A 19,331-nucleotide genomic window follows, 5' to 3' on the forward strand; every position below is an offset into this window, starting at 1 on the left:
CTGCAGTTCAGCAACCCCTGCTAGCCAAACCGGCCTTCACCTTGCCAAGCGACACTGAGGATGACTTCGTATAAAGCGCTCCCTCCTTATTTTAAATAAAACAGAAAAGGAGGAGATGTTATTCGATTATCTGGCCTGCTAGGCTGAGTCATCAGCTGCAGTAGGCCAAGGTATAAGGAAGTCGGAAGTCAAAACGTTCGGGAGAATACCAAGAAGTGCCGTGGTGCAAAGGAAGGTGTTTGGTGCGTTGTTGGTGCCGGGTGTAACAGCTGTATAGGGGCGTGAGCAAAACAAAGCTGTAGCACGTGTAATATGCTAATGTGCTGTGTTGTGACAGTGTGATTGGTGTGATGTGGTCACGAGGTGCATATAAACCCGCCTTCTGATAACGCAATAAAAGGGATGCTTCGGCTTTGTTCGGGGCTCCCATCCCGAGGAAACCCCGTGTTCGTGTCTGTTCTTCTACACTCATGGGAGACCCGCTGGGTGCGTGAAAACCCACAGTATATGTGGCTACATGCATAATTCTGTATTTATTTATTTTTGTCACATTTACATAGTGTACATCAGAGGCAGTGACCCTTTGAGAGCTGATTGCAACAAAATTTCACTTTAATGTTTGCCGATTAGTGTACATTCAAAGTGACTATAAAGTTATTATTCTATTCTGTTTCTATTCCTTTTCTTTCTCTTTCTTTCTTTCTTTCTTTCTTTCCCTGAAGATTTCTTTTTCTTTTTGTTGCATTCAGTTAATACAAGAATCCCTGACACAAAACGAAGCAGAGGGGCTGCTGGGAGCTCAGTCCTCCCGCTTAGAATTACACCGGCTGTAAACTCGCTGCAATCCCATCGTTCCTCAGTCTTGGGGGCTGGAAGCTGTGTGTCCTTCCACTCCCAGAATTCCCCAGCCATTCCCAGGATTCCCCAGCCGTTCCTTGGCTGCACAGCTCCAGCTGCAAGGTTGAGGAACACTGCCCTACACTGTGCCATAAAGCAAAATTAATCCTCCGTGCGAGGCATTCCCATCTCCACAGGGCCCCCTAACCTCCACCGGGACCCAGCACAGATTTTACGATCCACACCGTCTTCGTTCTGAAACAAAATCTAATTGTTTTGTGTTCTCATTTGTGACACGTTTATCAATACGGTCGGTTGTCGGGCCATGGATGAAGGCGAGGCGAGGCTTGACCAGGGCACGGCCCCTTCCCCTCACGGAGCACAGGAAACATGTAGGGAAGCTGGGAAGGCTGCAGATCAACAGGAAAAGCCAGCCGCCATCCATCGGGGCCAGGACGGAGCCAAGAACCAGCTTACTTGCAAGGGGAGAAGACAGAACGAAGACGAAGAATGGAAGAGGTAGATGCGAATTTGGGGAAGGGGTCCCATGGGAAAACCTCCGGTCCAGTTTGAGGGTTTCTGAGTCTCCATTAGAACTCCAGAAACCCCGGTGAAGCAGTCCTTTCCCACGTGAAGTGCTCTAATTTCCTGCTTTGGGGGCAGCTGGGATGGACTAGTTGATCTCTGAGGGACCCTGGCAACCACCCAGGGCTCGCCAGCTGCCAGGGGCATCACCAACACTCCCAGTTTCCTTGCCTGGCGAAGCTGCCCAGGCCTTGCGACGGGTCCCTACACAGAGGCCGGGCCTGGCATCCCAGCCGCATCCCCAGGAATGACCCTCCCCCGTCTGGAAGCCAGGAGTGGGGGGGATTCATCCTGCAGGGACAAACAAGTCATTGTTGCTGGGGAAAACACAGGAAAGTCTCCCCCCCCCAACAAAAATTCCTGGCTTCCGGTGTTTGATTGGGGAAAGCAACTCCGGGCTTCCTGCCCCATCCAAGGTGGGTCTGTAGCGCTCGGCCCAAGCGGAGGCCCGGGGGCCAAGCAGTGGCCAGGCGGCCTTTCAGGGGGGCTTGCAGGGGGCAAAAGAGGGGAGGGCTGCAGGGGAGACGGTCTAATCCAGCATTCCTCAACCGGGTCAGCTTTAAGACGGGCGGACTGCAACTCCCAGAATTCCCCAGCTGGCTTTAAGACAGGTGGACTGCAACTCCCAGAATTCCCTAGCCGGGTGGGACCCTCTGGATCTTGGGGGGCGGCTGACGCTCCCTCTTTCCCCGTGGGCTGCAGGGGGGTGGGACCCTCTGCATCTTGGGGGGCGGCTGACGCTCCCCCTTTCCCTTGGGCTGCAGGGGGGTGGGACCCTCTGCATCTTGGGGGGCGGTTAATGCTCCCCCTTTCCCTGTGGCTGCAGGGGGGTGGGACCCTCTGGATCTTGGGGGGCGGCTGACGCTCCCCCTTTCCCCATGGGCTGCAGGGGGAGCTGGGGCCCCCCAGCGGGGAAGGCCCCCAGGAGGAGCCCAGCGAGGAAGCCGCCCTGCAGTACGAGGAACGCATCACCCGCCTGATGGTCACGGTCGCCCGGCTGCAGGGAAAGTTGGAGCGGCTGCAGCGGGACAAGGCCAGGTCAGTCCCTGCAGACGGTGGGGGGGCACTCCTCCCTTCTCCCCCTCTGCACCCACCCCTCTTTAGCCCCACTTTCCTTGGGGGGGGTCCAAACGGCCCAAGGAACCCTCTCATGGGCTCCGGGGGGCAGGCGGCCCTGCGTGGACCTGGGATTGTGAGAACTCACCAGAAAAAGCAGATTATTTCGTATTATGGAGGACTCGGGCACCTCCGCAGTGAAATAATTTATCTAGCCCCAACGCCAGAGGAAAAACTAGTGCTGCTAGTCCTCACCGCCAGCCACAACTGAGCCCAAGATTTCTGTCGTTAAGCAAGACGTGCTGCCTCATTTTACGACCTTTCTCATCACCGTGGTTAAGTGAATCGCTGCTGTTGTTAAGTCATTAAGCGAACCCGGCTCCCCCCCGTTGGCTATTCTTGCCGGACGTTGGCTGGGAAGGGGGCAAATGGCCATCACAGGAGCCGGCAGGACGCTGCAACCGTCACAAGTACAAGCCAGTTGCCAAGTGCCTGACTTTTCCCGGGGAAAACCGGCCGTGAGTCCCTTTTTCAGCGCTGTCGTAATCCAGTCGCTAAGCAGAAGGTCATTGGTCCCGTGCACGATATCCGGGTGTCGCAGGGCAGTTTTGTGCCTGCCTTAAATCTTGGACAGGAGACCACCCGGAGATCCCAGGGCTGTCAAAAGACATCTCCAAGAAATGATGGTGGTGACGTGTCTGTGGCGTGCCCAGGAGGGCATTTCCTTTCCCACCCGCCCTCCCCCTCTGCCCCAGCCAAGCCCCCTCCCCAGGCCGAGCCCCTGCCCGGCCTCTTCACCCAGCCCCCGCCTTCCTCTTCTTGTGCTGCAGGGAGGAGGAGGGGTTTTTTTCCGATCTGGGCTCCGAGTCCAGCGCCAGCCTCCCCCGATGCCCGTCCCTCTTTGCCAGCCGGACCAGGAGCCCGTCCCCCCCGCCTCCAGCCGGTCCGGAAGAAGAAGGTAAGACCCTCCCGGCCTGATGGGGGGGGCTTGGATCTCGCTGGGCAAAGTGTGGGAAATCTCGAATCAGGAGCTGGGAAGAAAACGCCAGCCTTGCTACCGCCGCTGGGTGGCTCCTGACCGCTGGCTTCCTCTCCCGGCCGGCCACTTTGTTTTGGAAGGAGCCTCGGACCGGGGCTTTGGGTCAAACGGGTTCTCGTTGGGAATGGAAGCACTGGTCAGTCTGCAGAGGCCGCAGCCCAGCTGGTTTGGGCCAAGGAGGTCTGGCCAGTTGACCCCTTGGAGAGCACAAGGCCCCTGCCTCCTTTGGAGAGATCCCAGAACACTAGCCTTTGAAGGGACCCTGGAGGTCTTCTAGTCCATCCCCCAGATTGGTCTCACGTGTGTCCTTCTAAAGGGGTTCCCAGGAGCAGAGAACTCCCTCTGGGGAAGGGGATCCTTTGTCCTAGACCAGGGGTAGGCAACCTCGGCTCTTTTATGACTCATGGACTTCAACTCCCAGAATTCCCGAGTCAGCATAGCTGACTCGGGAATTCTGGGAGTTGAAGTCCATGAGTCATAAAAGAGCCGAGGTTGCCTACCCCTGTCCTAGACCCATCAGGCCTCCCCATCCCTCCTTCTGGTCCGCAGGCCTGGTTCAATCCACCCCCATCCCCAGGGGTTGACCCCTCTGGACTCCACTGACCTGGACTGGGGAATTCCAGGTGCTCCACAGAGATCGGGAAAGCCCTGGTGTTTTTGTCTCCCAGAAAAGGCTGACCTCTTCCTCGACGTTGACAAGGCGGTCACCTCTCTGGAGAACGTCCTCCTGTCGTACCGGAATCGCCTTCCCAGCGTGGAAGCCGAGCTGCAGGGATATGCCCAGCTGGCCCAGGTGAGCAGGGGAAGGGAGGGAGGGAGGGAGGGGGACGAGCAGCTGAACCCCCCCCCAACACACACCTGGACGTCCTGCCTCCGGACGTTGTGGCTGCTCCAGCTCTGTAGGCTTTGAAAAAGAGCCTGGACAGCCCCTTGTCTGAAATGGCATAGGGTCTCCTGCTTGGGCATGGGGTTGGACTAGATGACCTCCAAGGTCCCTTCAAGGTCTGGTATTCTGTATTTCCTGCCAGGGAGTAGCCAGGAGTTGGGTTGTGTGTCTTCTTGCCCACTTTTCAACAAGTAAAATTTCCACCCGAGTTTAACAGAATTCTTAACAGAAATAAATAAACGAATTGAACAGAAACATTCTGCTAAGAGGATGTTTGCACATCTGCAGCAGGGGGCTAGTCCTGACTGCCGGTGGCCTTGGGGAGGGGGGCTCCAGGGTGGGGGCAGAGGGGTTTCCCCTCAAAGGAGGGGCTCCGGGAGACGTTCTGCCAAGGCCGGCTGGTGGCAAACGTGCCCCCCCCCCCCGGTTGGTCATCTTCTGCCAGGGTCTGGAAGCCAGGCTGGTGGAGCTGCAGAAGGGGAGCTGGGGGTCCCCCCACCAGGAGGCTGGGGACCCCCCCTGCGAGAGGATGCTTGCTCTCTACAGGGAGAGGAACGGCTCCCTCCGTGCTGAGCTGGAGGCCAAGCAGGAGCTCCTGAGCCGGTCCCAGGCCTCCATCACAGCCTCCCAGCAGGAGCGGGAAAAGCTCCAGAGGAAGGTAGGGGGCACGGGGGGGGCGGTTTGGGGGGCTGGCAAGGGGCGACTCTCGCTGTGCGGTTGAGGGAAGAACCACCAGCCCCCTTGCCAGATGCTCAGATCAGGGCCAGTTGTGGGGGGAGGCCCAGGACAGCCCAGAGGGTCAGCAAAGCCCCGCCCCTTCTGACGGGCATCACCCCCCCCCGCTCACATCTGGATCCCCCTTTGGCCTGCAGGGTGGCCCCATTCCAGCTGTGCTTCCTTGGCTGTTTGCTCTCCTGGGAAGTAACTGCCGTGCCGCCCAGCCGGCGGGTCAGCCCAGAGTTTGCCCCCTTTGTTAAGGGGGTCCTCTGGCACCCCATGGAAAGCCCCACCCGGAGGGGGCGGCCGCCCTTTGGGGCGCTGAGATTCGCCCCCCCCCCCCAGTTAGTTCACCAGGCCCTTCGGGAGCCCTGCGCTGCTGCTGCCCACCAGATCCAGCAGGGGGAGCCAGAGGTCCTGGTAGCCCCATCCTGGTAGCCCTGCGTAAGGCCCTGGGGGGGGGGGCAGGGGTGTAGCTTAGCCTGGGGGGAGGGAGGAGGGGGGAAAGAAACGGGGCAAGGAAATAAGGAAGCAAAGAAGAGAAGAGAAGAGGGAAGGAAGGAAGAAAGGAAGGAAGAAGGGGGAGGAAGGAAGGAGAGAAGGGAAGGAGGGAAGGAGGAAGCAAGGAAGGAAGAGAAGGGAAGGAAGGAGTGAGGGAGGAAGGGAAGGGAGGAAGGGAGGGAGGAGGGAGGGACAGAGGAAGGGAAGGAAGGAAGGAAGCAGAGAAGGGTAGGAGGAGGAAGGAAAGAAGGAAGGGAGGGAAGAAGGGAAAGGGAAGGGAGAGGGAGGAGGAGGGAGGAAGGAAGGAAGGAAGGAAGGAAGGAAGGTGAGAAGAGTAGGAGGAGGAAGGAAAGAAGGAAGGGAGGGAGGGAGGAGGACGGAGGAAGGAAGGAGAGAAGGGTAGAAGGAGGAAGGAAAGAAGGAAGGGAGAGGGAGGAGGAGGGAGGAAGGAAGGAAGGAAGGTGAGAAGAGTAGGAGGAAGGAAAGAAGGAAGGGAGGGAAGAAGGGAAAGGGAAGGGAGAGAGGGAGGGAGGAAGGAAGGAAGGAAGGAAGGAAGGGAGGGAGGGAGGGAGGGAGGAAGGGGGCAGCAACTGAGAAGCCCCCCTCTGTGGCTCCTGCATGGGGCTCCCCTGTGGGGAAGGGTCTTTCTTCTTTGTCCATCCTTTCATGAGCAATCAAAACTTAAGGGGGACAGCAACCCCTCCAACAGCCCCCTCCCAGATACTAGAGTCATGCAGTTCCTGATCCTGCTCTTTCCCACTTTTGGGGTCTGTGGGGAATTGCTCGGAGGGGGGGGGGAATCTGAAAGGGTCCCGGGTTTGAGTGACCCCCCCCTTGCCCCCCTCTCTCCGTCCAGGTGCAAGAGCTGCAGGGGAGCCTGTCCAGGCTGGAGACCTGCTCCGGAGGAGCCCCCAGCCCCCTCGGGGAAGGGGTCCAGGTGCTGCAAGGGAGCCCCCTTCAGGCGCGGGCAGGGGAGGGGGGGCTCAGCACCCAGATCCAAAGGGAGGGGGCTTCTCCCCTATTGTTTTTCTGCTCACCTTTGGGATGGTTTGGGATGGTTTGGCATGATTTAGGTCAGTGTTTCTCAACCTGGACCATTTTAAGGCATGTGGACTTCAACTCCCAGAATTCCACAGCCAGCGTTGCTGGCTGTGGAATTCTGGGAGTTGAAGTCCACATGCCTTAAAATGGTCAAGGTTGAGAAACACTGTTTTAGGTTGAAAGCAGATCCTTGGCCCTGTGTGTGTGTGTGTGTGTGTGTGTGTGTGTGTTGTTGCTGTGCTCTTGACGTGCCCCTTGCAGGATCCCTGGGGGGCTGCTCAGAATGGCCTCCACCCTCCATGGGGGGCCACCAGCGCCCATCCCGCCCAGACCCTGCCGGCCTCCCTCTCTGCAGAGATCCAGCCCAGCCTGGAGCATCTCCACAGGTAGGGGTCCCTGACACCCCCCCCCCTCCTTCGCCTGCTCTTGGGGGGGCAGTTGAAATGGGGGGGATTGCCTAGCACGCGGAGGGTTCAAGGCCCTACCCCGATCTCGGTAAGACTCCCAGCCAGGGGTCCCGTGCATGGAGACCCTGCTTGGTGGATTTGTCCCAGGGAGGGGGCTGCAACAGTGCCCCGTGCCCCCCACCCATCGGGCCAGGGAGTTGGAAGCAGATTTGAAGGATGACCTCAGGGGCAGAGGGCCCCTGTGGGGGTGTTGGGGGGGCAAGCCTCTGTTTTGGCCCCTGCCCTTCTCTGGAAGGGGGGGCTTCTTGGGGAAGGGGGGGGCTTCCTCACTCCCTCTAAGCACTTGCGGTGCCTCATCTCAGGGGGGCTTTGAGGACCCACCCAGTCGCCTGCGGTTTGCTTTACGGAGCCCGATTAGGGCCATTGATTCAATCAGCGGGCTTGGAACACCTGGGTTACAACCCGTAGTACAAGCTCCCCGTGCCCCCCCCGCCCAGGTCCGTGGAGGGGCTGCAGGGGCTGCACCGGCTGCTCTCAGGGGCCCTGCAGGAGTCCAAGACGGATGCGGAGCGCCTCAGCCTGCTGCTCGGATGCCAGGAGTCCCGCCAGACTGCCCTGGCCCTGGCCGTCCGGGGCAGGTGAGTCCGCCGAGGGGGCAAACCTCCCCCCACTCAGTTTGGGGCCCAGTTGGGGGCTGCCTCCATTTTCCCTCTTGGGGGGCAGGGTCTCTGGGAGGGGGGCCACCACCGTAAATAAATAAATAGCCCTGCAGAAAGAAGGGGTCTCCGGGGAGCCAGGAAAAACAGGGGGCGGAAGAAGGGGGGCTTCTCACCCCTCTGGCTGCCTTCAGCTGAGCTGCAGAGAGAGTCTCCCCTGGGCAATGTGGGGTGAATTTGGGGGCTGGTGATTGGCAGGCGGGGCCTGGTCTGGGGCAGAGGCTAATACTCCCCATCTAGCCTGCCTGTCCTACCTCGCAGGGCTGCTAGGAGGGAAGAGCAGGGACTGTCGGAGACCCCTCCCCTTGATCCAATGGGGGGGTGGGGGCAGCATCCAGAAGGCTGTCTCCTGGGGGGGGGTCTCTGGGTCTGACTGGTGTGGGCCCTGTTCCCCCCTCCCCTCTTGACCCTCCCTCCCAGCGAACGCTGCCTGGAGGCCTACGAGACCCTCTTGGCGCTGACGGCCAGGGAGCAGAACCGGGGGAGCCCAGAGGCGGGAGCAGAGGCACCCTGGGCAGGTGAGACCCCGGGAAGTGGGGGGCTGTCTCTCTCTCTCCCCCCTCAGAGGCCCTCCAGCCTCTTCCTCCCCCCCACCCCAAAGGCCGCAAAGGGAGAGGAAGCCATTTTGGGGCAGGGCACGGTGGGACCCACTGAAGCTCTGCCTGCTTTCTGCGCACACCAGATGGTCTGTGGGAGGGGGCTGCGACAACAAATAAATAAATAGTGATGCAGAAGGAAGGGTCTCCAGAGACCCAGGAAAAAGGGGGGGGTCGAAAAAACAGGTTTCAGCCGCTGAGTACTGAGGGGGGGATCATTTTTGACCACACCATGCCCCGTATCCTTGGGGGCCGCGGACAGCAGTCCAAGCCCTGCATTGGAAGACTGAAACAATAACACACACCCCACCCAACATGCCTGCAATTCTCTTGCTTTCTTTTACAGATGTTTAAACAACTGTCACACACACACTCTCTCTCTCTCTCTTGGGGGACAAGTCTCCCCCCCCACTGTGGCTGAGGTGGCTGGTTAGGGGTTAAAAGAGCAAGGACCCAAAGTGAAAGGTGTGGGGAGAGGAAAAGGTTGTAATGTGGGGGTCAGGTCTTAAATGAATTTCACCTAGGAGGCTTGGAAGTCACACACACACACACACACACACACACACACACACACACACACAGGGCGAAGGCACGACACACAGTCCTCCCTCTATGGGGTGCTCAGCCATCCAGGTCAGGGTGGCTGCAAAGGTGCTTTCTCAAAAGGCAGCTGGACTTTTTTTTTTGGTTTTCCTTGAAGAGGTTTCGCTCCTCATCCGAGGAGCTTCTTCAGTTCCGCCTGAAGGGTGGAGAATGGAAGGGTTTAGATTCCTTGCAGTCCTCTGGTGGCTAGCCCTCTCTCAGAGCGGTTGAGGACACTCGGATAATAATAATAATAATAATAATAATAATAATAATAATAATAATAATAATAATAATAATAGTAGTAGTAGTAGTAGTAGTAGTAGTAGTAGTAATAGTAAGTAGTAGTAGTAGTAAAGTTGGAAGGGACATTGGAGGTCATCTAGTCCAACCCCCTGCTCAGGCAGGAAACCCTATACCAGTGATGGCGAACCTTTTAGAGATCAAGTGTCCAAACTGCAACCCAAAACCCACTTATGCATCAAGTGCCGGGTGGGCGTGGCCCATTGGGTGGGCGTGGCTGCGGTGGTAACGGCAGACCGGGTGGGACTAAAAAGTTCAATCAATCAATTCCAACTTTGCAGGATCTTTTTTTTTCCCGTGTAAAGTTGAAATTGACTGAACTTTTTTTTTTTTTTTTTTTTTTTGCACACGCTGGTGGAGGCCTAAAGCGAAAAGGTTTTATAAAACCCAGATGAAGGCCTAGGACTGGGGCGACGGTGCGCGTGTCCACAGAGAGGGCTCTGAGTGCCGCCTCTGGCACCTGTGCCATAGGTTCGCCACCACTGCCCTAAACCATTTCGGACAAATGGTTGTCCAGTCTCTTCTTAAAAACTTCCAGTGTTGGAGCATTCACCGCTTCTGGAGGCAGGTGGTTCCACTGGCTAATTGTTCTCACTGTCAGGAAGTTTCTCCTTAGTTCTAGGTTGCTTCTCTCCTTGATTAGTTTCCACCCGTTGCTTCTTGTCCTGCCTTCAGGCGCTTTGGAGAATAGCTTGACTCCCTCTTCTTTGGGGCAGCCCCTGAGATACTGGAATGCTGCTATCATGTCCCCCTCGTCCTTCTCTTCGTTAAACTAGACATACCCAATTCCAGCAGCCTTTCCTTATATGCTTTAGCCTCCAAGCAGCCTTAATGACTCTCAGAGAGAGCGCCAGCGACCGGATGATGGCAAGGAATATAAATCCTTCCATTCAGGCAGAACCGATGAAGCTTCTCGGACGGGGAGCGAAACCTCTTCAAGGAAAAACCACTTGGCTTTTGAAAAAAAAGCACCTTTGGACAATCCTCCGTTGCCTCCAGATGCCCTGGGCTTCCTGTGAAGGCCGCAGCCCAGCTGGAGCTGTGAGGGCCAGGCTGGGGGGGGGCAGGGCACAAGTGGGCTGGCAGCCTGGCACCCCCTTTTCCGACCCACACATTTCATTGAACGGCACAAGCTTTCATCAATCGTTTTATTTATTTCATTCGTTTAAAATTATTCACCCATCACCTTATTTTCTTTACGTTTGCTGTTGGGATTGAATAATTAAGTGGAAAAGCTCGGGGTTCAAGGTGCTTCATTGCTGGAAGCTTCCGAAATAGACCAGGCTGGGATTGGACTGGGATGGCGTAAGGCTCCTGCCTTGAGCAAGGGTTGGACTAGATGACCTCTGAGGTCCCTTCCAGCCTTAGGATTCTCTATGGTATCTCCCTCCCTGCATTTCCTGGTAGGGGCATCCGAGGACCCCAATCCTGCCCTGGAGAAAGCTGTCCGGATTTTGCAAGCCTGCAGCCTCCCCCACGAGAGCCCCTGGGACAGGTACTGGGGAGGGGGCTGGGGGGGGTTGGGGAGGGGTCATCACAGGAGGGAGGGCAGAGGGTGAGCCAGGAGGAAGGCCCAGCGGGGGAGGGGGCTCCCTTTGCGTCCAAACCTCCTCAGAAAGAATCCAGTTAGTCTGAAGAGATGGAATTCTGGGAGTTGCAGTCCTCCCCCCCATCTTAAAGCCGGCTGGGGAATTCTGGGAGTTGCAGTCCCCCCGTCTTAAAGCCATCCAAGGCTGGACCCTCCTGATTTCAGGGGTGTCTATGGGAGACTGCGATCCGCTGTCCAGAACCCGCTTCCCTTTCAGCGACCGGCGACCGGCCAGCCCACAGGCCAAGCAGCGGCTGTGGGCGTGCATCGGGCACCTGCGGGCCGAGCAGAGGTCGCTGAAGCTGCCCACCCCCCCACCCCCTCCGGGCCTGGCCTCCATGGCTGCCAGGCTCAGCGCGGGCATCGCGGCCAGAGTGGCCGAGGGCCGGAGGGCCCTGCAGGAGGCGCTTCCTGGCCCGGCCCCCCCGCCCAGGATGGAGAAGGCCCGGCTGCTGCGGGAGCTGCACAACGGCCGGGTGAGCAGGCAAGGGAGGGACGGGGGGGGGGAGGCTTTCCCGTCTTTGGGGGGGGGGAGAAAGATCGGCAGCAGCCTTGGGTTCCTGAGCAAGGGAGAGCTGCAGGAAAAGGTTGCCGCGCGGAGCGCTCCCGCCGGCCAGCCCAAGAGGGACCTTTTCCCGTCCGTCTCCATTCCGTGCAGGTTTCGCTTCACCGTCTCATCTGTTTTCTTGGGGTTCCCACAACACCCCCACACCCTTTTATTTTATACCTCTGCAAAACCCGGCTGGCCAATTGCTCTCTGTCTCTGTACCCAGGCAGTCCTCCACTTACGACCTCCTCCGAGCCGAGACTTTACGTTGCTGAGTGAGACTTTCATCAAATGAGTTTTGCCCCTTTTTACGACTTCTGTCGCCACGGTTGTTGAGCAAAACACCGCAGTTGCGCACTCGGTAACGTGCTTGTCAAGTGGACCTGGCTTCCCCTTGGACTTTGCCTGTCCGCCACCTGCCCAGCCAGCTTCTGACGAGCAGAATCCGTAGGGAAGCTGGATTCGCTTAACGGCCACGTGATTCACTTAACGACCCTGGCAAAAAAGGTCATTAAATTGGACACGACTCACTTAACAACCGCTTGCTCAGCAACGGAAATACTCCTCCCGGTGGCAGTCATAAGTCTGAATCGTCTCTGTCTGCCTTCTTGGGTTCTCTGCTCTCCCAAACAGCTGGTGGGTCTTCAAGGGGGGGGTCTGCAACTGAGCCGAAGGGGCCCCGTCTGGGGGGGCAGAGAACGGCTCCTGTCCTCCCTGCTTGTGCCCCCCAAACACCTGGGGGGGCTGCCTCTGGGCCCCCTTCTCCCCCTCCACCCTCCGTCTCCCTCTGCCGCCTCCAGGAGACTCTGGCTGATCTGGGCACTCGGCTGCTCCTGACGGCCAAAGCCAAGCAGGGCCTGGTGCTCTGGACCCACACGCTGCCCGCCCAGGAGGCTGCCTGCCTGCTGGTCATCCGGACCCTCCAGCGGGAGCACCGGGCCCTCCGGGGACAGCCAGCCCCCTCCCTGGGAAGCAGCAGCAGCAGCAGTGAGGAGGACTCCGGGGTAAGAGCCCCCCCAACTACTCTGTGCCCCTCCTGGACCCCCGGGGAGCCCCCCTCCGGGATGCCGGGAGGCTCCCCTTCCCAGAACGGACCCCTGCTGCCCAACCGCCTGGACGCCAGGAAGCGTCGAGGGCTGCCCTGGACCCCGTCCCACCTGCGGGTGCCCCGTTTCGTTTCCAGAAGAGACGGGTGTGTTGGGAAGGGTCTCCACTTCCGTGGAGGAAGGAGACCCACCGCCCGCGATTGGCCTAGCCTGGTCAAGGGCTGGTCAAGCAAAGAGGCAGACCAGGGGGTGGCCACGGGTAGGGTTAGGGTTGCAGCATCCGAGGGGCTGCCCCAGAGAGGAGGGAGGGGGTCCCACCTGTTCTTCGAGGTATCTGAAGACAGGACAGGAAGTGAAGCTCATGGAAACGCATCAGGGAGAGATCCGGCGTAGAACCCAGGGGGAATTTCCTGACAGTGAGGAAAAAAAATCGGAAAAATTAATTGATGGCCTCCGGAGGTTGTGGGTGATCCGTCCCTGGAGGTTTTTAAGAAGAGACGGGACAGCCGCTTGTCTGAAATAGCAACAGCAGAAGCCCTTAGACCAGGGGTGGGCAACCTCGGCTCTTTTAGGACTGGTGGACTTCAACTCCCAGAATTCCTGAGCCAGCCATGCTGAGGGGAAAGGGAGAGGTTTCCAAGCTGAGCCAGGCTGGCTCAGGAATTCTGGGAGTTGAAGTCTGCTAGTCATGAAGGGGCCAAAGTTCCCCCATGCTGGCTCAGGAATTCTGGGAGTTGAAGTCTGCTAGTCATGAAAGGGGCCATAGTTCCCCCATGCTGGCTCAGGAATTCTGGGAGTTGAAGTCCACGAGTCCTAGAAGAGCCAAGGTTGCCTACCCCTGCCTTAGACTTATATACCGCTTCACAGTGTTTTTACAGCCCTCTCTAAACGATTTATGGGGTCAGCCTATTTGCCCCCAACAGCCTGGGTCCTCCTTTTTCCGACCTCGGAAGGACGGAAGGCTGAGTCGACCTTGAGCCAATGAGGATCAAACTGCTGGCAGTGAGCAGAATCAGCTTGCAATCCTGCATTCTAACCACAGCGCCACCAGGGCTCGTACAAGAGGGAGGAAGGAAGGAAGGAAGGAAGGAAGGAAGGAAGGAAGGAAGGAAGGAAGGAAGGAAGGAAGGAAGGAAAAGAAAGAAAGAAAGAAAGAAAGAAAGAAAGAAAGAAAGAAAGAAAGAAAGAAAGAAAGAAAGAAAGGAAGGAAGGAAGAGGAAGGAAAGAAAGGAAGGAAGAAAGAAAAAGGAAGGAAGGAAGGGAAAGAAAGAGAAAGGAAGGAAAGGAAGGAAGGAAGGAAGGAAGGAAGGAAAGAAGGAAGGAAGGAAGGAAGGAAGAAAAAGGAAGGAAAGGAAAGAAGAGGGAGAGAAAAAGATGGGACATAAAGAAAAGGAGGGAGCAGGAAAGAAAGAAAAAAGAGAAAAAGGTGTAGAGGGAAGGAAAGAAAAAAGGTAGAAAGGAAAGGGTGCGAAGAAAGGAGAGAGGAAAGAAGGGAAGGAGGGAGAAGGTGAGGATAGCAATAGCAATAAGACTTATATACCGCTTTGCAGAGCTTTACAGCCCCCTCTAAGCGGTTTACAGAGTCCGCATATTGTCCCCCCCCCCAACAATCTGGCTCCTCCTTTTACCAACCTTGGAAGGCTGAGCCAGCCTTGATCTGGTGAGAATCGAACCGTTGGCAGCAGGCAGAGCCAGCCTGCAATGCCACCTTCTCACCACTGCGCCACCAGGGCTCCCTTAAGGTGACGCCTGCCTTAAGGATGACAACCAGCACCTTGAATTGGACAGCCAGGAGACCCGGGTGCAAATCTAGCCTTGCCCAAACCTTGCAGTGCTGGATGGCTACTGGATACTTTTCAAGGGCAGCCCAAGTGCAGCGCATTGCAGCAGTCGAGACAGGGGAGGACAAGGGTGGGGTGACACAGAGAGAGAGACACACCGCATGCTTCCGGCTTGAGCCAGGGGGCCTGTGCCTGGCCAGGCATTCACCTGTTTTCTCCTCCACCAACACGCAGGCAGCTGCGCCCGATGGCCTCCCCAGGGACCCGGAGAGGAGCCTGGCCCGGATGGAGCCGGAGGCCCTGAGGCTCCGATGCCGGGAGACTTCGGATCGGTGAGGCTCCCTTTGCTGTGGGACGGGTGGCGAACCAGTTGAAGAAGCAAAATAAATAAGAGGAGCTGGCACTCGGAGGCTCGGATGCCACACACCGGCTCTGCTCCCCTGGCATCACGGGGGGAGGGCTCCGGGAAGAAAAGGAAGGGGGGGAAATTCCCTGGGGGGGGTGGGAGGAATGTCATTAGTTGTGAGAGAAGGGAGTGCCATGCTCCCCCCACCCACAGAAGGGGGTGAGACCCCCTCCACCCAGCAGGAATGCAGTGGACGTTCTCCACTGCCTTTGTGGGCAGAGCTGTTCTGTGCCTCCCCAACTGGGCTGGAAAGACCCCTCCCTGCTGCCACCTCCATCCCCTGACGTCCAGCAGTGGGGAGGTCAGGAGGAGAAGGGGGGGTCCCTCCTGGTGGCTGGGCCCCTCTCTTTGGGGGGTTTTATTGAACCGTGGGGAAAAAAAAACCAGGGATCTGAAGTGTAAAATGCAAAACGCTGAGCGTGGAATTTAGAAGAAAAAAAAACTCTGAAATTGGCAGCCTTCTTCTGCACGTTGAGTATTAAAGTCCGAGTAAACCGAGGGGATAAAATCATATCCAGCCCCACCAATGCCGGCTTCCTTCTGGGGGGGGGGGAGAGAGAGAGAGAGAGGGAGGGAGGGTCCACACACACGGTGACATGGCCTGCCTGGCGATTAGCATCACAATCTGAGCGGCTGTGCCGGAAATCTTCGGCTGGGCGTATCAGAATGAAATCTCTCCATTTCTATCTCGGTTTCTGGAGATTGAAAATATTAAATCTTCATTCTGCAGCCAGTGATCAGTCTAGAGGTAACCCTTGACTCACAACCACAACTCAGGAAAGAATTTCCATTTTCTAAACGAGGCACCGGGTTGAGTGATCCGCGCCCGATTTTGCAAACTTTTATTTTTTATTTTTTTGGCACGGCGATTAAAGGGATTGCTGCGATTGTTAAGTGAATCATGAAGTGGCTAAGCAAATCCGGCTTCCCCCATTTTTTTTTTAAAAAAAAATAATAATTCCAACTGACTAATTGCTTAATTAATTCCAATTAGCCAGTGGAACAGACATTGCCTTCGGAAGTGGTGGGTGCTTTATCTCTGGAGATTTTTAAGAGATTGGACAGCCCTTTGTCTGGAATGGTGTAGGTTCTCCTGCATGAGCAGGGGGTTGGACTAGATGACCTCCCAGGTCCCTTCCAGCTCTGTTGTTCTGTTATTTTATAATCCCAGATCAATTAATCAGTGGAACAGAGGTTTCCTCCAGAAATGGTGGGTGCTTCATCGCTGGAGGTTTTTAAGAAGAGATTGGACAACCCTTTGTCTGAAATGGGCATAAAGTCTCCTGCTTGGGCAGGGGGGGCTGGATTAGATGACCTCCAAGGTCCCTTCCAGCTCTGTTCTGATTCATTTGGACTGTGCTTGTCAGCGAGAAGGTTGCAGACGGTGATTATAGCACCCAGAAACTTCGCAGCCATCACGAATACATGCCGGATCTTAAGTGAAAGGACACGTTTTTCCAGTTGTAGCTTTGAACCATCACTAAACAAAGGGTTGTAAGTCAAGGACCTGTAAAAGTGTCTCCTTCTGCCTTTTTCTTTTTTTTTCATTCTATGAAAAGAGAGCTTGGTTTGTCCACATCAAACTCCTCCAGCACCCCCCCCCCCGCAGCCTTCCAGAGTTTTCTCACAGCGGCCTCAAGTGAACCCATGTTTGCAAGCCACTTATACCTGCCAGGACGGCACAGCTTGTACAATCCGATGCACAATCCATTTGAAAAACAAAACAAAACGAGAAAGGCAAACTTCTGCTGGAAAATCCTGAGATTCCGGTTTGAAGAGGCAGCCCAGCTTCAGCGAGGGGAAAGAAGGGAAGGTCAGGGCTGACGCAGAGACCCCGGGCCTTTAGATTGGATTTAGCAAAATAGCATTATTGTTGTTGTTGTTGTTGTTACTATTATTTTGCCTGTAAGCAAAAACTGGTGGGCTCATAAAATAGAGAAAGTCATAGAAAATGATAAAGTTAAACTGCTCTGGGACTTCAGAATTCAAACAGACAAGCACCTGCCACATAACACCCCAGACTTAACAATTGTCGATAAGAAAGACAAAAAAGTCTGGATAGTGGACGTGGCAGTGCCTGGAGACAGCAGAATAGACGAGAAAGAACTGGAGAAGATCACAAAATACAAAGACCTACAAATAGAAATAGAAAGACTGTGGCAAAAGCAAGCAAGGGTAGTACCAATAGTCATAGGCTCCTTGGGTGCAATCCCAAAACAACTGGAGCACCACTTGGACACCATCATCGACATTGACAAATTCGCTATTAGTCAATTGCAAAAGGCGGCCTTACTAGGAACTGCTTCCATCCTGCGACGATACCTGTAATACCATCAAACATCCACATCTGCCTATCCCAGGTCCTGGGTAAGGACTCGATAGGTAGACAAAATGCCAAATCCAGTCTGAACATCTGGCTGACTGTGAGGATCCATAATAATTAATAATAATAATAATTAGTAATAATAATAATAATACAGGAGGAGGAGTTGGAAGGTACCTTGGAGGTCTTCTAGTCCAACCCCCTGCTCAGGCAGGAAACCCTGAACCAGGGGTCTGCAACCTTGACCGCTTTAAGACTTGTGGACTTCAGTTCCCAGAATTCCTCATTAAGCGAATCCCTGCAGTTGTTAAGTAACACGGTCGTTAAGTAAATCTGAGTTCCCCCATTGTCGGAAGTTGGCCAAAGGGACCACGTGACCCCCCCTGGGACACGGCGACCGTCATACACACGGTGTGCACACCGGCTGCCAGGCGTCCGAATTTTGGCCACGTGAGCGTGGGAATGGCTAACACGGTCCTAAGGATGAAAAATGGCCATCAGCCTTTTTTTCTTTCAATGTCATTGTCGTCATTAAATGAACGGTTGCAAGTCAAGGACTACCTGTATCCTGTAAAAAGGCTGGAGAAATGGGTCACGGGGGGGGGAGGAATGTGAGCCTTCTTTCTCCCCCCCCCCATCTTCAAACGGCTGGAAAGCTTGGCCCTCCTGGGAGAGCCGTCTTCCCTCTGGCGGCACTCCCCTGCCCATCGGTCCCTTCCAGCCAGCCTTCTGGGTGCCAATGAAAGCCAGGGGGCTGCTGATCCTGGGGTGGGGGACCCCTCCCCTTCTGTTCTACGGGGGGGGGCTTCCTTCTCACCTTCACCTCCTTTGGCTCCTGGCAGGATCCAGGCGCTGAAGGATCGTCTGCACGCTCTTTTGGTGGACTTGGAGGAGAAGAGCCAGGACTGCAGAGCCCATGAGGCACAGGAGATGGAGCTCATGCAGGAGTTTTTCCAAGCCCACAGGTAAGTGAGGGGAGGGGCTCCCCTTTCCCCCTGGTGGCCCCTCAGCCTCTGGACCCTCCAGGGGGGCCTTACGCCCTGAGAAACGTTCTCGGTCAACAGAGGAGGTGTGGGGTTAAGATTAAACCACCATGGACAGCAGCAGTCTACCAGCTACAACGTAGCATGGAGTGGCCAGGAGGGAAACAGAAGCCGGGCTGTCCCAACCTCCCACAGCTCCTTGACCCCCCCCCCAGCTGTGTTGGACTAAAACTCCCATCGCCCTCAACCAGCACATCTGGGGGACACCAAATCCAGGGAAGACCCATCCTGCTTTCTCTGGGTCCCACTGTCTTTCCCTGGGCAACGGGGTTCCCCGGCTGCTCTGGGTCCCCCTACTCAGTCCCCCTTTGCCCCTCTCTCGTTGCAGCGCCCTGCTCCTCGCCTACCAGAAGGCCCGTCACAAGCAGGAGAGCCAGGTGGGGCAGCTGGAGACCCAGGTGGGGCTGATGACCAGGCGCCAGGCCAAGCAGCGCCAGGCTCTCGCGCAAGCCCTCCAGCAGCTGCAGGACCGAGTGTCCGCAGGGGCGCCGACTGGCCTCCCACAGCCTCCCGCAGTGGACGAGAGATTCGTGGACCCGCCCGGGAATTTGGAAGTCCCCTCCTTTGTATGGAGCAGAAAGTGAGGCTTTCTGGACACACACAAACACACCTACAGACCAGCAAAGGGCGGGGGGCAGCAAGGCTCATTTCCCCCTGAAGACCCGTCAGCCTTGCCGGGTAGACCAGCCAGGAATCACAACCAGATGAGCTAAGCCTGGTAAAGCTACTTGCAGGTCTGGAAGTACGAGGCTCCCGCTGTCATTTTAATAGACTGAGAGTCCATGGAGATTTTCCATCACGCAGGTCATGGTCGTCCCATGTTGTATATTATATATTGTATTATGTTATGTTATGTTAATATTTAGAACATTTATATGGTCACCCAGCTCAAAACAATGGGATTCTAGACCAATGGTTCTCAACCTGTGGGTCGGGACCCCATTTGGGGTCGAACGACCATTTCACGGGGGTCGCCAAACAATGCAGTCCACCATTTTTTCCCTCTTTTCCTTAGCTGTGCTACTCCCTTTCATTCTATTGGCTTTTGAAAGCCAATAGAAGAGACTCTCTTGAATAGAGTCTAATTCTATTGGCTTTCAAAAGCCAATAGGAATTGTCCAGGCTGTCTCTGCCCTGCTGAGCCTGCCAAAAGTCCCATTCTGCAAACGGTGCTGCACCAGCTGAGTAGTCCTCGACTTACGACCGGTTGAGTAGTCCTCGACTTACGACTGGTTGGGGGTCGCGGCATTAAAAGGGTTGAGAACCACTGTTCTAGACAATGTACATAAATCTTTAAACAAAAATATATAAAAAAACCCTTAACATCAACC

The 19,331-nt window shown here is 56.0% G+C and overlaps 1 protein-coding gene across 2 annotated transcripts; it reads left to right on the top strand.

Moving 5' to 3' along the window:
- Nucleotides 1-894: 894 nt before the first annotated feature.
- On the top strand, nucleotides 895-18,848 carry USHBP1 (USH1 protein network component harmonin binding protein 1). Of its 2 annotated transcripts, none has more exons than XM_039324417.1 (15): nucleotides 895-1,356; nucleotides 2,312-2,460; nucleotides 3,309-3,436; nucleotides 4,186-4,310; nucleotides 4,849-5,061; nucleotides 6,478-6,558; nucleotides 6,924-7,048; nucleotides 7,567-7,707; nucleotides 8,206-8,303; nucleotides 10,674-10,761; nucleotides 11,072-11,330; nucleotides 12,202-12,405; nucleotides 14,463-14,560; nucleotides 17,800-17,922; nucleotides 18,329-18,848. In XM_039324417.1, the coding sequence occupies exons 1-15, from the start codon at nucleotides 1,348-1,350 to the stop codon at nucleotides 18,582-18,584; spliced, it is 2,097 nt and encodes a 698-aa protein (XP_039180351.1). In that variant the 5' UTR covers nucleotides 895-1,347; the 3' UTR covers nucleotides 18,585-18,848. The 2 variants fall into 2 exon arrangements, with proteins under 2 accessions (XP_039180351.1, XP_039180352.1); XM_039324418.1 differs by lacking the exon at nucleotides 895-1,356 and adding an exon at nucleotides 1,942-2,033.
- The last annotated feature ends 483 nt before the right edge of the window (nucleotides 18,849-19,331 follow it).

Source organism: Crotalus tigris, unplaced genomic scaffold (genome assembly GCF_016545835.1).
Source record: "Crotalus tigris isolate CLP2741 ecotype Arizona unplaced genomic scaffold, ASM1654583v1 scf7180000024298.760630, whole genome shotgun sequence".
Lineage (NCBI taxonomy): Eukaryota > Metazoa > Chordata > Lepidosauria > Squamata > Viperidae > Crotalus > Crotalus tigris.